Source organism: Meleagris gallopavo, chromosome 7 (genome assembly GCF_000146605.3).
Source record: "Meleagris gallopavo isolate NT-WF06-2002-E0010 breed Aviagen turkey brand Nicholas breeding stock chromosome 7, Turkey_5.1, whole genome shotgun sequence".
NCBI lineage: Eukaryota > Metazoa > Chordata > Aves > Galliformes > Phasianidae > Meleagris > Meleagris gallopavo.
Genome location: NC_015017.2, coordinates 13,151,938 through 13,165,837, shown reverse-complemented (window position 1 = coordinate 13,165,837; position 13,900 = coordinate 13,151,938). Strand labels below are relative to the sequence as shown.

General features: G+C 41.7%; 1 protein-coding gene across 2 annotated transcripts; it reads left to right on the top strand.

Moving 5' to 3' along the window:
- The first annotated feature begins 363 nt into the window (after positions 1 to 363).
- LOC100543159 (cytochrome P450 20A1) lies at positions 364 to 13,624 on the top strand. Of its 2 annotated transcripts, XM_031554179.1 has the most exons (12): positions 364 to 413; positions 501 to 667; positions 3,412 to 3,557; positions 4,223 to 4,390; positions 5,077 to 5,155; positions 6,216 to 6,331; positions 6,715 to 6,769; positions 8,156 to 8,276; positions 9,756 to 9,867; positions 10,519 to 10,583; positions 12,475 to 12,564; positions 12,716 to 13,624. In XM_031554179.1, the coding sequence occupies exons 3-12, from the start codon at positions 3,426 to 3,428 to the stop codon at positions 12,864 to 12,866; spliced, it is 1,089 nt and encodes a 362-aa protein (XP_031410039.1). In that variant the 5' UTR covers positions 364 to 413; positions 501 to 667; positions 3,412 to 3,425; the 3' UTR covers positions 12,867 to 13,624. The 2 variants fall into 2 exon arrangements, with proteins under 2 accessions (XP_031410039.1, XP_031410040.1); XM_031554180.1 differs by lacking the exons at positions 364 to 413; positions 501 to 667 and having other exon boundaries at positions 3,436 to 3,557; positions 4,210 to 4,390.
- The last annotated feature ends 276 nt before the right edge of the window (positions 13,625 to 13,900 follow it).

Sequence of the window (13,900 nt, the reverse complement as noted above, 5' to 3'; positions counted from 1 at the left end):
GCTTCGCCTGTTCCGTGCCCCAGTGAGCCCTCTTAGAAAGGCTGTACGCCTCGGCTTATGGTCTGCGTGTGTGCCGGTCCGTGGGCAAAATCCGAGTGTCGGAGCTACGCTGGAGTCTCCCGTTGAAGCAGATGGTTAGAGCCTGGTTTGGCCTGTGTGACCAGGCACGTGCTGACAGCTGATCAGTTCTGTAAAACTCGGCAGGTCTGAGGCCTGAGGATGAGCTTTGTCCAGCTCTGTTTAACGTTTGTGAATAGTGCAGAAGTATTGATTTGGGGAATCCAGTTCTCCTGCTGGAAAGCTGTGAAGCTTGCCTAAAATCTACATTCAGGAAGGCTGATAGCGTTTCCTTTTGCTATCCAGGCATCCAGGCAGGCGTCGGGTATCCCTGGGCTAGCTCCAACAGATGACAAGTAAGTGCTTCCCATCTTAATGTTGACTGGGTTCAGCCTTGGTGGAGGGTGTTGCAAATGAGCAGATGACTTCTTTGTGTTCCCCAGGGATGGCAACCTGCCAGACATCATTGCCAGCAGAAGCCTGCATGAGTTCTTGGTGAACCTTCATGAGAAATATGGCCCGCTGGTCTCCTTCTGGTTTGGAAGGCGCCTTGTTGTCAGCCTTGGCTCCATTGATCTCCTGAAACAACATGTGAACCCCAACCGCTCATGTAAGCATCATCTGCTTTGTTTTTGAGTCTGTTTGTTCCGTATGGCCTTGCTGGGCATCATATATCAAAGGAAACAGAAAGAAAATGAAACTTCGTTTGCAGCTGACACAGTGATTCAGACGCGTCTTTGGTCCTGCTTATTGGAATTCAATATTGGTGACCAAGAGCTGCTGCTGCCCAGCAGCTACTGAGAAATTACTGTACTTCTGCCTTTCACCTGCTGCTTACAGGCAGATGTTTATGGAAAGTTCATGTTCGTTAATCACTTGAAGCAGCCAGCTGAAAATCCTATAGGAAATTGAGATATAATTTAAAAGCAACTTGGAGTACAATTTAAGATGGGGAGTTTTACTAAATTAAATCTGAAAAGAGCTGTGATTGTGATAGCTCTCTTGCATGGCTCTGTGTGGAATTTTTTAAAGCCTTATTTCAAGAAGTTCTTTAATTTTCATTTTTGTTTGAGTTGCAGAATTTTGTGCTGAAAACTCTAATGATCTTCTAAACTTGACAGTGGTCAGTAGAGCTGGTAGCTGAATTGATCTTAGTCCTATGAGAATGTTTTAATTTCTAGTGAAACCTCTCAGGTAGATGTTCTACTTCCTAAGGTAATCACAAACAATAAGGTAGTTAGGTTGTTATTTGGGTTTAACCTGTGGTTTTTGCAATTTTCTTCATCTCGTGTAGATGTATGTGCTAGTTGCATACTGCTGATCTGGTAGCACAGGCTCTTTTCAAGTACAGGAAGATATCAGCTATCAGTTTATGCTGGGTCGTGATAATAAACTTCATGTACGTTTGCATAAACTTAACTGCTGATGCTTTGGGAAAGAAGTAGGAGTAAAGATCAGCAAGAATCATTGGATAGTGGTTGCACTCCAGAAGGTGGAAACTCACCCTGAAAGATCTGAATGCACTCAAGTGTAAGTGTGAGTGTGTTTGGAGAAGGTTGAGTAGACATTCACTTTCTGAAAGCTCAGAGAAGTGGTGACAGGCCCTTGAGCAAACAAGTTGTCACAAACATACTGAAGTCGGGAGCATACGTAAATACTGTTGAAAAACAAATGCCTGCACTTGGAAGCAACCAAGGCAGTTACAGACCAGTCTGGTCTCCTGCGGATGCCAGCAGTTAAATATATTCATTTTAAAATGTGGAATGGGGAATGCATTAGAATGTGGTCATACTTCTTAGATAATCAGACATCTAGATAAAAAAAGCATAGAACTGTTTCTAAACTATCAAACAGTTGAAAGTGTGATACATTTCATTAAGAGGAGTGCAAATGTAATCCTAGAGTTGTTTTTAAGTCTAGTACAAAGTATGAAGTCTGTAGAAGTGCTTGGCAGGACAGAGTTCTGTCTCTGTGAGGGATTTGTTCCTTGTGGGATCACTAATCTGCTTCCTCTGTAGAGAAATAGATGCTTTCCAAATACTGTAAGACAAGGGCAGCACTATGCAGAGGGCAGCTGAAGCTCTGCAGTGCTGAGTTTGCAACAGTGAATGTAGCAGTGGTATAGGACTGTCAGTTTGCTAGGGATTGGGTGAGAAAAATATGGAGCTTGCTGCTGAGCTAGCAGATTCCTTCATCGCCATCAGGAGAACATTGCAGTTTCTGCAGATGATGGTGTTAAGCATCCTCAGGCCTCTCCACATGGCTCTGCTTGCTAGATTTGCTTTGTGGGCTTTACCATCAGCAGGGCATTGTGGCATTAATAGCAAAACTGCTCCATGGCAAAGTACTATGGAGGGGAAATTGCCAGCAGCAGCTAGAGTCACATAACAGCTTGTTCCACATACAGAGTTGCAGTTACCATTTGCAGTGCCAGCATGTACTTCTTGTCATTGGAAGTGGAAAACGGGATGAGCTGCAGAGCTCTAAAGCATTGGAAGGAAAATGGTGTGAGAGAAGAACATTTAGCTCACTGTATTCATGTCTCTGGTTTCATTAGCTGTCATGTGATAGTAAATCCTCTGAAGGTAGGAATTGTCTCATTGGGAGTTTGTTCAGGAGCATAATAAGGCTTTGATCTCTGCTAGGTGTCCTAGTCACATCCACAGTAGGTAGAGTCATGTATGTCTAGCCCAGTCCTGATGTTTTGTGATGCTTTGAAGGTTTCACTCCATCTGGGAAAAATAACAGACTGTAATAAACATTGAAAATCTCTTGCTTGAAACTCTTTGTGTGCTGTTTTCAAATAGCTGGTTAGAGGTTCTACTAGTTCTGTGAGACTCACAGAAAGATTCACAGGAACAGAAAAGCATATAGTAGGCCATGCTCAATTGCACAATTTTGCATTGACTCCTAATGTACTTCACCACATTAATTATGTAGAGGCCCTGGTGATGCGATTTGGTGTAAAGGATCTAAATGAAGCAAACCGTGAATATAGAAGATGGAGGGTAGACCAAGTTTGTGGCAGAGCCATCTAGAACTGGGAAGCTGGGAACAAGCTTTCAAAGCATTTTTATGAAAAGTATTAAGAAAAGCAACTTGGTGGAGCCAGGAGGCAACCTGCACAGGAGGATCTGAGCACAAGATGGTACCCTGCCACAGGGAAGAATCTTTATGACATCCTAATCCATGTGAAGCAAGAGAAACTTAGCACTCCAAAGAGACCATTCCTGGTGAAGGAGCCATGCCTTGCTCACCTCCCAGAAATAGCAGCACTCTATCGAAGAGCTGGCTGTTTTCATTGTGCCTGTGCAGAAGAGGCTTCTGAATGATGTTTTCTTTGTTTATTTTCAGCGGATCCCTTTGAGATGATGTTGAAATCCTTCTTGAGGTACCAGTCCAGCCTGAATGGGGATACGGGGGAAAGCCACCTGAGAAGAAAGCTGTATGAAAGTGCTGTGACAAAGTCCCTGCAAAGTAACTTAGCTCTCATCCAAAAGGTAATTTCCTCTTCTCCAGTGGAGAAACTCTATGTAGCTCACAGAGGAAAGTTTAATGAGAATGATTACTAGTATGAAGAAGCTGCATTCAAATTTATACTGTAATTTTAAGCTTCTGAGACAGAGAACAGCTTATGCCTGTTCAAACACAGTGTGAGCGTTTGGTTCCTGTAAGCTCCACTGGGCTGAGAGAAAGTTAGGTTTGGTGACACTTTATGCCAAGACATCAGATGTAATTAAAGATCCTGGAGCATATGGTTTCTGGATTTATTTTACAAGACAGGAAGGAGGAGCAATGAACCAGCTGTTGGGACCACAGACAAGTGGCGAACTGTTCTATTGACTCAGTTCAACAGCCAGTCTTATTTTCTCAATATAGAGCTAGTCATATTAAAGGATTTAAGGTATTTTTTCTGACGGAGGGAACGGGAGATGGACAGGACTGTATTACATTGGGTGAACTGTGGGCTCAGGCAGGATATATGAGGGCAGAATGTTACTGTTCAAGCTAACAATGAAAGAAAACCCTTGAAAGTGTAGATGTACACCATGTGCTTGAAAGTGTGGTCTATCTGAGGAACTTAGGGTGGGAATGCATTCAGTTTGGGGTATGTTTGGTAAATAGGCTATTGATATTACTGTCAATTAATAGTTTCTTTCTTAAGTTGTCAGAAGAATTGCTAGCCAAATGGCTCTCCCTCCCTGAGGCTCAACATGTACCACTCTGCCAGCATATGCTGGGCTTTGCCATGAAGTCTGTTACACAGACAGCTATGGGCAGCAGCTTTGAAGATGACCAGGAAGTCATTCGATTCCGCAGGCACCATGATGCAGTAAGTGTCACAAAGAGCCAGGAAGTTTCCTGTACCTGTTTTTTTCAAGCCAACAGCTTGTATCTGCATGTACAGTTTAGTAAGGGACAGCACACGCTATTGCTGGGACTTTAACGTTAAGCTAACATTAAGCTTTAAAGCTTGAGGACTGTTGACTCAACTATCGGAAGCTAAAACTATCAGAAAGGTCTTACTGCCATTTGTCTTAAGCCAGGTGTTTCTAAGGAATCAGCAGGAATTGGGATCCAGTGACAATTGAGATGTATTTGATCTAAGTCAGTTAAAATCTCCAGGGAAGGCCAGTGGAACTTTGCATTTTCAGAGAACCTTTGAATGCTCTGTGGCGTTGTGGAGAGGGAAAACCTGAGAAAATCTGAAGTTGTGTTCACATTTGGGGATGTTAAGGCTGTTGGTGGTATGGTGGGAAAGAAACAGTTTCACCTCCCTCTTAGAGTGGTCATGCCTTTTCCATACAGTTGTAATTACAGGTTTTTTATTTCAACTCAGTTTCAGCTGTTATACATGTAAGAACTAGAATAAGGTATGGTGTTCTGAAGAGGACACTAATTTCATATTCAGATGAAGATTTCATTTAATTTAATGTTTTGATTCTACTGAATAAGGCAGAATGAAGGAGTCCCTGCCTGTGGTGAGTGACAATGCTCTTCTCTATGGCCTTCTTTCAGATCTGGTCAGAGATTGGGAAAGGTTTCTTGGATGGGTCCCTTGACAAAAACACAACTAGGAAGAAGCTGTATGAAGATGGTAGGTTCTTCCTAAGTCCAGTCTCCCTTCTACTTCACTTCTCCACTCTGATTAATGCTTAGGAATTATCTAGCATATGGAAGCACTTGATTTGCCCAGCTGTCTTGGCTTTTCTGCAGTTTGTTGTTGTGCCATAAGCTACCTGATGTCTTCTTTACTCTTGCAGAAGATTAAAGTATATCATTGTTTAGTGGTTCAGAGACAAACCCGCCACTGTTGGTGTAGTTCTAGTGTCTTTTGTGTGCTTGCTATGTGTTCTGTGCCGTCTTAACTTTTGACCTCTCTTGTAGATAGGCAGCTGTGCTTAGTGAAGACCAATGTGTCTGGTCATAGTTAATAGTTTAAGCTTTTCAGTATTGACTAATAAGATTTTAAACCAGAGTAGCCTCTATCTAAAGCTAATAAATTAGTGCTAGATCCTGAATTTGTCTGAATTGGGCTGCTTAAACCAGACAGCTAGCAGCATGTAGGTCCCTAACTCCCTCTAGTTCCCACAACAGCCATCAGTAGCTAGTCATCCAGATATCTTGAGATGAGTGGAATGTTTGTGCCTAAATCCTCCCACACTTGTCCCACTTACCTCTCCCTGTCTATGCCGACTCTTTAGCACTATCTGAAATCATTTCAGTAGAGCTCCTGGCAAAAGGGAGACCATCAGTCAACAGAGGTGCCTTAACACTTGAGTAATTGTAACTCCACGGGCAATTCGAGTAGTGTTATCTGGCTCAAACATTTTAATTGTGAGAGCTGGTTAAACACAGTACGTGATGGTTCAATGCTGATTATTGTTTGACCGTCCTTTACATGATTTCAGCTCACAGACTACACATCTTGGTTAGATCTGTAAAGCTGGCTTTTTATAAGCAACTGGTGATGTTTCATTCCTACATTTTCATCTAAATTAGAAAAATTGCCTTCCAAATTTAACACTAATAGGTTGCTTCTGTAAGTGAGTTCCACCAAGGACAATTGTCTGAAAATCTGTTTGGGGAGATGGTTTCACTTCTCTGCAGCTCTCAGAGTGACCAGGATTAAAATAATTATTTCTTTTTCTCCAAAGCTCTGAAAGAAATGGAATCTACCTTAAGGAAAGTCATAAAGGAACGCCGAGGCAGATCATTCAACAGGCATGTCTTTATAGATACCTTGCTACAGGGGAACCTTAGTGACCAGCAGGTTTGTACAGATGTTACATGCTAATGGAGTTCTACTAGATTGGCATCTTAATATGTTGTAGCTTTTGGTTAAGCTTTTGCATTTGAGTGAGATTCCTGACTAATGCAGTGTTCTCTCTCTTTTTCCAGTCCTGCCATGCTTAATTGAATTAGACCTTGGTAACTTTCCTTGCCAGTGTTTCATTGTTATTTTTATAAACCAGAAACGTGTTAGTATTAAGCATGTCTGAAGTGCTATTACAGTGGAAGTTCTGTAAGAGAGTTCAGTCTTATAGATGAATTTCCTGCTCTCTGCACTAAAGAGATTTCTTATGCTTGAGTGGAGATTCTTTCTAATCTTTGCTCTTATGGATTTCATTCTCTGAACTAGATTTTGTTTCCTAGATTTTGGAAGATACGATGATTTTCTCCTTGGCAGGATGCATTATTACTGCTAATTGTAAGTCATAAATAACTTTCTGTCCTCAGATTCAGCTGTCTAAAACTGGTTGTGATAATGTGAGACTTAATCTAGGCTAATAAAAAGTGATATCCATCGTTCTGTTTCTCCTGAACTACAAACATATAGAAGCAGGTAGTTTTACAGCACGCTCAATACAGCATCACAGCCAGTGAGTTGAAGCTGTGTTTGACAACCTTCTTAGCCTTTTGGTGAACCATTTGCTTTTTGTTTGGACCCTTTAGCCCTGTCAAGTGATGCTAAATTTGATGAAAGAGCATCAAAAATTACAAGTCTCAAAGATAGTGATGTAAAATGGCTTCTGTTATGTGGGAAAGAAGTTAGAGCAGAGCCCTGAGGTGTGCCTGGCTGCTTTGAATTTCTGCGGTATTGGTATATTCCATATATGGAAGAGTTCCTCTAGAAGCTACTTTGGGATTTATAAGGATTTTGAAAAAGGAGTAAATGGAAATATGACCTGAAGCTGTGTAAAATCTTTTATAATATGAAGATGGTTTGAACTTAACCCCCTGATTATCTGGTCCTGTATTTCAGTGAATGGGACTGGGATTTCAAACCCAGTCAAAACCTCTCTGTTGCTACTGGATGTTGAAAGATGTGGAAAGTAGATTTGGTATCTATGTTAACAGTATCCCTGAAGATTATCATCTCCAAATATTCCAGGAAAGCAGTCTTTTGAAGGGGATTGGCTCCTCAGGGGTTGCTGGATAGTGGTCATAAATAGAAGTGGTAGAAACGATCTTGTAGCTTTAGAGAAACTGCATCCTACACACTTATTTCTTAGGCAAGGTTTATTTCTTGATGTGCTGTTGAGGATATCTTCTGAGTATCTCACAAAATAGATGTAGAGGAGACAAGTGCTGGCCAACGTGCTGCAGAAAGCTGTACTGTTCTTCTCCTTGCTGGTCAGGAACCCAGACAGGGAATTTTCTGGTGCTGTGAACAAACCAGCCTTTCAGCTGATTGATCTAATAACCCTGGTTCTCCAGAAGAGGTGATTGCTAGAGCATTATAGCCATTTCATGGACCGCAGGGCTGGGAAAAAGACACGCTTTCATTGCTGCTTTGCTGGATTGTGAGGTCTCAAATCCAGGGCTGTGAGACTGAATGACTTTGTCTCCTACACAGCTTCCTAAGCTCTTCATAACCCTAGAAAGAGAATTTAAGCTTGCAGAGTCTCTTGTTACACTGGAGTTCAACTTCTGCTTCTGATGCTGAATAGGGAATCAGTACAGTATATAAACAGAGGTCACCCTTGTCTGAGTCAGAAAAATAATGTTGCAAATACAGGAACCAAAAAGGCTGAATACGGTTAGCAAAGGTTTGAATTTGCTGAATCTGGTATTGTCTTGATTCCTTCCCCAGTGTGTACCTGGGCAGTCTATTTCCTGACAACGTCAGAAGATGTACAGCAGAATCTCTGCAAGGAGGTGGACCATATTCTGGGGAAGGGACCAATTACACATGAGAAAATCGAGCAACTCAGGTGGGTCCCTGGTAAGGAAATGCAGAGGAGGGTTTTCTTGTGAATTGGGAACAGGGGCTTCATGTGTCAGAGGCTGACGACCAGCCTATGCTGGATCAGGAGAAAGCATCCAAAAGCTACTACATTTTTTGGAAGTGATCGAACACCAGGATGACTAGCAGCAGAAATAGGATCCACTGTAGGGCTCCAAATAATGAGGAATGGGTTGCATTCTTCAAGGTGTCTATTAGGAGGCCCTTGAAGTTTATTGAGGGGGAAGAGAGCACAGAATTTGTGCCCTAGCTGCTTGAAAAACACTCTGTGCCAAATTGAAACCTGGAAAGTGTCTCTAATCAGCTACCAGTGAATCCTGTCTGTACCAATGGAACTGAAGTCCTTTGAGGAGGGGGGGTAATTCAGAATAAAAGACTGAGAATACATTCTTCATCCTATTCTATGTCTCAAGGAGTCAGGTTGGTGAAATTGAATGTATGTTCAGTTTTGGGTTCACAGCAATAATGGTGTGAGCCTTGCATGGGATAGGGCTGTAAAAATGATGAATGGGAGCAGAGATTTACTGCTGATCTTGATTAAACCACGCAGATGGAATGGGACAGAGAGCAGTGACTTCTCTCTCACGCATAAAGAAACAAAGAGAAAAAAAATTGGTGGCTAGCTATTTATTAACTCTAGGCTTAGGATTTCAAGAACAAAGTCATTAGGACTTGATGTTCCGTTTGATGTTTTTTTCAGGCTGTGGAGCAAGGGTGAGAGTTAGCATTTTTATGGATGAACAGATAACATTTCTTTTTCGTATAAGTGAAGTCCGCTCTGAGATGCTTTATCCAAAGTTTTCAGGGAGAATATGAGAAATCTCAGTCTCCTACTGAAGCTTACTTATAGCACAGAATTAGAGTGGAAATGGTTATTTGAAGAAGGAAATTTGTTTTGTGTTCTGGTTTTCTGAGGGTAGGAGTAACCAATAATTTTAATTGTAAGTTTAATGTGAGATGAATTTAGACAGAAAGCTTGGAAGTGTATTCTTTTCAGGGGGCTACAGAAGTAGGAGAATGATTGGTGAATGGTGTGCCTTTTATTTTTCACACATCTATTCATGTGCAGATTGTGCTTTGTACTGGGACTTGTGTTAAGATTTCAGTAAAGGAGTATATCCTGCTGCTTCCTGTATGAATGAGAAGTATAGGAAAAGGAATGTTGACTCTTTCTAGCTGGGTTAGTTTGATTTACGGTCTGGAAGAGGTGGGATGAGAGAGATTTTGATGAACTGATAATGAGATTTAATGCTTATTGAAAAGATGGTGGGACTCTGTCAATTAAATTAAAAAAAAAAAAAAGCTCCTCAGCATGGCTGCAGACAGCTCCAGGAGCAGACTGGGGCCCTGGAGGGCAGCAGATGAACAAGCTCTCCTTTTCTAGCAGAAGGACACGAACAAGCTTCTTTCTGGAAGAGTTAAATTGACCAAGCCTTATTGATTGCAGATACTGTCGGCAAGTCCTATGCGAGACAGTGCGGACAGCAAAGCTTACTCCCATTGCTGCACAGCTGCAGGAGCTGGAAGGCAGAGTCGACCAACATACTGTCCCCAAAGAGGTAGGGCAGTACCGGAAGCACTAGGCCATCCTGCTTTTCTGAAGGGAAATTTCCTGTTTCCTCTTCATCATACTTCTTTCTATAGAGGGGTGAGGGAGGAAGATGATTTCTTCTGACACGTTTAACCTGAGCAGATGGTTTGTCATCTGAAAGTACTATTTAGTCAAAGTTTGCCATGCAGCTCCTCTGTAGGATAGGCTCTGGGAATTTGTGCTTTCTTCCTGAGCTGGTTGGCTTCTGGTTCTGGGTCCCCTGGGAATGAATAATCTTTTGAAGGGGTTTGTGGGCTCAGCTGTGTAAACGAGCGTGGTTTCAGGCCTAATTGTATCACCTGTATTTCCCACATGAGGGTGGTACCTTCCATTGCAGAGAATAAAGAAGCACGCACATACATACTAGCAAGAGTAGAGGAATGGGATCTGGCCCTCTCTAACTACCAAGGTTTGCAGCATGGGTCTTAAGAAGTTAAAATCCTCTTGTGAGCATTTCATTATAGAAATCTGTAGGTGAATGTAACATATAAATGTTTTTAAATGACCTATTAAAATGAGTGGTCCACAGAATAATTGTTGCCCTGCGGAACTGTCCAGGTGTAGCTTAAATTGTGTGTTTTGTTCTGATCTGACATACATATCCTCATTTTCTTTGCAGACACTTGTACTTTATGCTCTTGGTGTGATGTTGCAGGATAGTTCATCTTGGCCGTCACCATACAAGTATGTAGAATCAAGGCCTTTATTCTTTCTCAAATGAATTCCTTTCCTTTTTTTTAATTAGTATTCTATAGATCTTGTTTCCATGCAGAAACTTCTTTGCTGCAGAACCTGTCTTAAGCAGATTTTGGAGATGAGAGGTAGTCCGTAAGAAAGTGGATTTGTGAAGATCCTTGTCTCCTTAGACAGGAGTTTGGGGCAGTTCAAGTCATGATCCTCCTACACTTTTTGTGTGTGTGTATGTTAGAGGTTTACAGGTTTGTTTGTTTGTTTTCACACACACTGCTTAGGCAAATACCAGTAAATTCGTATTAATGTTTTCTGTGAATGAGGAAGATTTAGATTTGAATGGTTTTGGAATCACTCAGCATGAAACGATGCAAGGGAGGAAATGTCTGACAGAAATGTGTTTTCAGAGTGAAGGAAATGCTATCTCATTACTTTGTGGAACAAGGCTGGATCCAGGCTAGTATACTGGAAGTTTAAAAAAAACAAAAAAATGTTGCAGCTTACTGTGGCCTCTGGGTGGCAAGTATTAACGTTAGTTTTGTTTACTTCACTTGGGCTGGAAAAAAAAAGTGGATCAGTTATTCTAGATAGAGAAAAAAGAGGCAGCTGAAATCTAGGAGAAGGAAGAAGCCCTTAGAACAGAGCTTGTTCTCTCCTTCATGCTCTTTCAAAAGAGTCAGGCATTGGTGATCTGACCTATGAGCATCTTGACAGGGATTGCCCAGTAGGATGGGGCTTGCACTGTGCTTAGGAGGGCTTCACTAGGACAGCATGTAAAGAAAGGTGAGGACTGCAGTGAACACACTGTGCTTATTGCAAGAAGTAGAGTTGAGGTTGTGATTGTATTTATGTGACAGAGATGGGAGATCTGCACTTTGCAGTCCTTTCACCTATCTGCCTTACATATAACCTCTGTGTTTGTTGTTTTTTTTTTTGTTTTGTTTTGTTTTTTGTTTGGCTGAACAGCTGTGGTTTCCTCCCTATTTCAGTCTGTGTGATTTGTCATTTCAGGGGAAATGTAAACACTGATGTTGCTTTAACTGAGGGTCGGCATCCACATGCCTTTTCAGCTTAGTAGAAGCAGAGCTTGGATATTTATACAAGAAGCCAAAGGCTTGAAGTACAAGCAGAAATGTTTAGCAGAAAATAAAAGAGGACTGACTACCTTCAATCCATTATATTATATATTATATAATCCTGTGGTTGTTTTTTTTTAATTATTATTTTTCTGTAGTAACTTATATTTAAATTGAATGGTATTTTATTGACCTCCTTTTGGTTAGTTGATTATGGGAACCTTGTTTTAACTTGTGCAAACCCTGGATAATAGTTTTCTTACAGCCTCTGCCACACTAATGCTGGAAGCCACTTTTCTTACTTGAATGAGTCACCAGCTTCCCTCCCCCAACATATACACATACACCAGCTGCTTCAAGACAGGGGCGAGGGGCAAGGGAAAAAAAGGAAAATATTTTTGGAGGTGAGAGAGGGGGAGGGATGCAGGGAGACTAGTGGGATAGAGAGAGGAGACAAATCAGATTGTGTGTGCCCCGGAGGGAAATGGAGGACATGTAGCAGCATCAGCTCAGCTGTGTACTCAAGCTAAATACCCACTGCTAAGAGGTAAAGCATACTATTTCCAGCCCTGTATCACATTCGGTTATTAAGCACTTTGACCAAAGTGGGACACAGCTGACCAACAGAGAACATAGAGCGGGTGCACAGTCACCTTCCTATACCTGTGTGGAATTACCTATCATAATTTAGAGAGAGGATTGATGCTTTTTGCAGTTGAGTCATTGCCATTTTCTTACTGTGATGTGTGTGTGACCATGCATCCAGAGGAAGGGTTCTGTGCTCACTCAGTGTGTTTTGTCTTTCGTAGATTTGACCCAGAGAGATTCAATGAGGAGTCAGCCATGACAAACCTCTCCTTGTTGGGTTTTTCAGGAAGCCAGGAGTGCCCAGAGTTGAGGTGAGCATTAGAAAGCAGGGTTTTTTTGCGTTTCTGTGGTAGAGAGAAAAGGAGGTTGTTTCAGTATATTTCAGTCCAAACAGGCAGTTGTTTTTTGGCAGATTTACTTCATAGCAAGTTTTTTATTCTCTTTTCTTGCCTCCTTTCTCAGGTTTGCCTATATGGTGGCTACAGTTCTGTTGAGTGTCCTGGTAAGAAAATTGTACCTTCACCCAGTTAAAGGACAAGTCATGGAGACCAAATATGAGCTGGTAACCTCACCGAAGGAGGAAGCCTGGATAACGGTGTCTAAGAGAAGCTAAGAACAAGCAAACAAGGGTCTGAAAGTGCCAGCAGTGAAATTCTGGGCATCTGTCTTACAGGGAGTCATGCTGGCAACACAGTGACTCAGCCAAGGAATTTTAAATGCAGATTTTATTACCTTCCATATTATTAACTGCATAGCCTTCTAGGATAATTTTTTCTAATCCAACCAATAGTTGTATTAAAGTAGATGTTATCTGTATGCTTTTTTACACTTTTTGCCCAAAGAATTGCGAAGGAAGCAACAAAACCAAGCAGTGATGTATCTATGAACTGTTCTGTGCCAGCTAATCGAAGACTGGGCTTCTGGTTAGTCCAGCCCCCTCCTAACAGCAGGCAGATCTCTGTAAGAGACTGTGCCTCAGGGCATGCTTCTTCATGGATCACAAGTAGATAAGACCTTGAAGGCACAAGGACAAAATCTTTATATATAGGTATTTTTATTCAAAGTGTCTTTCCCTCCCTCGAGCTATAGCTGTAACTGTCAAGAAGAGCAGATACATCTTGTGGGAAGTATGCGTGAGTGTGTGTGAGAGAAAAAGAAAGTGGGGTGGGAATTGCACCATCGGGTCTCATGCTACATATGTAATCTTCCTGTGCTGTAGGATTGCAAGAGGATGGATGGCTGAAAAATGCTAGTAAATGAGGAGGAATAAAATTGGTTTGGCCCTTGAGAAAGCAGAAGCATTAGTAATAACATAATGAAATGAAATAAAACCACAGAACAAAGCCCTGGAAAAGGGATTCTCCATCCTGACAGTTTGGAGAGCAGTGTCTAATCTAATCAGCATCAGAAATTGATGACAGGTGCTTGCAATTCATTCATCACTCGGTCAGCAATGAGATTGGTCATGCAAGTACTGGAAAGGGAGAGTGCTGATTTTATAGGGCTCTGAATTAATGTTGTGCTTAATAAGTTAAAAGCCTTTCAAAGAACCTTCCTCCTCCTCCAGAACAAGTGCCAGCCAAAGCAGCATCACATGCCACTCATTCACGTGCTTTTCCCTGCTTCTTTCTTTCTCTTCTGGCTGTA

What these genes read in the sequence shown, in the direction of transcription:
- LOC100543159 (XM_031554179.1), top strand. Translation starts at nt 3,426, where the DNA reads ATGATGTTGAAATCCTTCTTGAGGTACCAGTCCAGCCTGAATGGGGAT. An exon ending in GAGAAAATCGAGCAACTCAG is followed by an intron (nt 8,277 to 9,755) that starts GTGGGTCCCTGG and finishes TATTGATTGCAG; the next exon opens with ATACTGTCGGCAAGTCCTAT. An exon ending in TCTTGGCCGTCACCATACAA is followed by an intron (nt 10,584 to 12,474) that starts GTATGTAGAATC and finishes TGTCTTTCGTAG; the next exon opens with ATTTGACCCAGAGAGATTCA.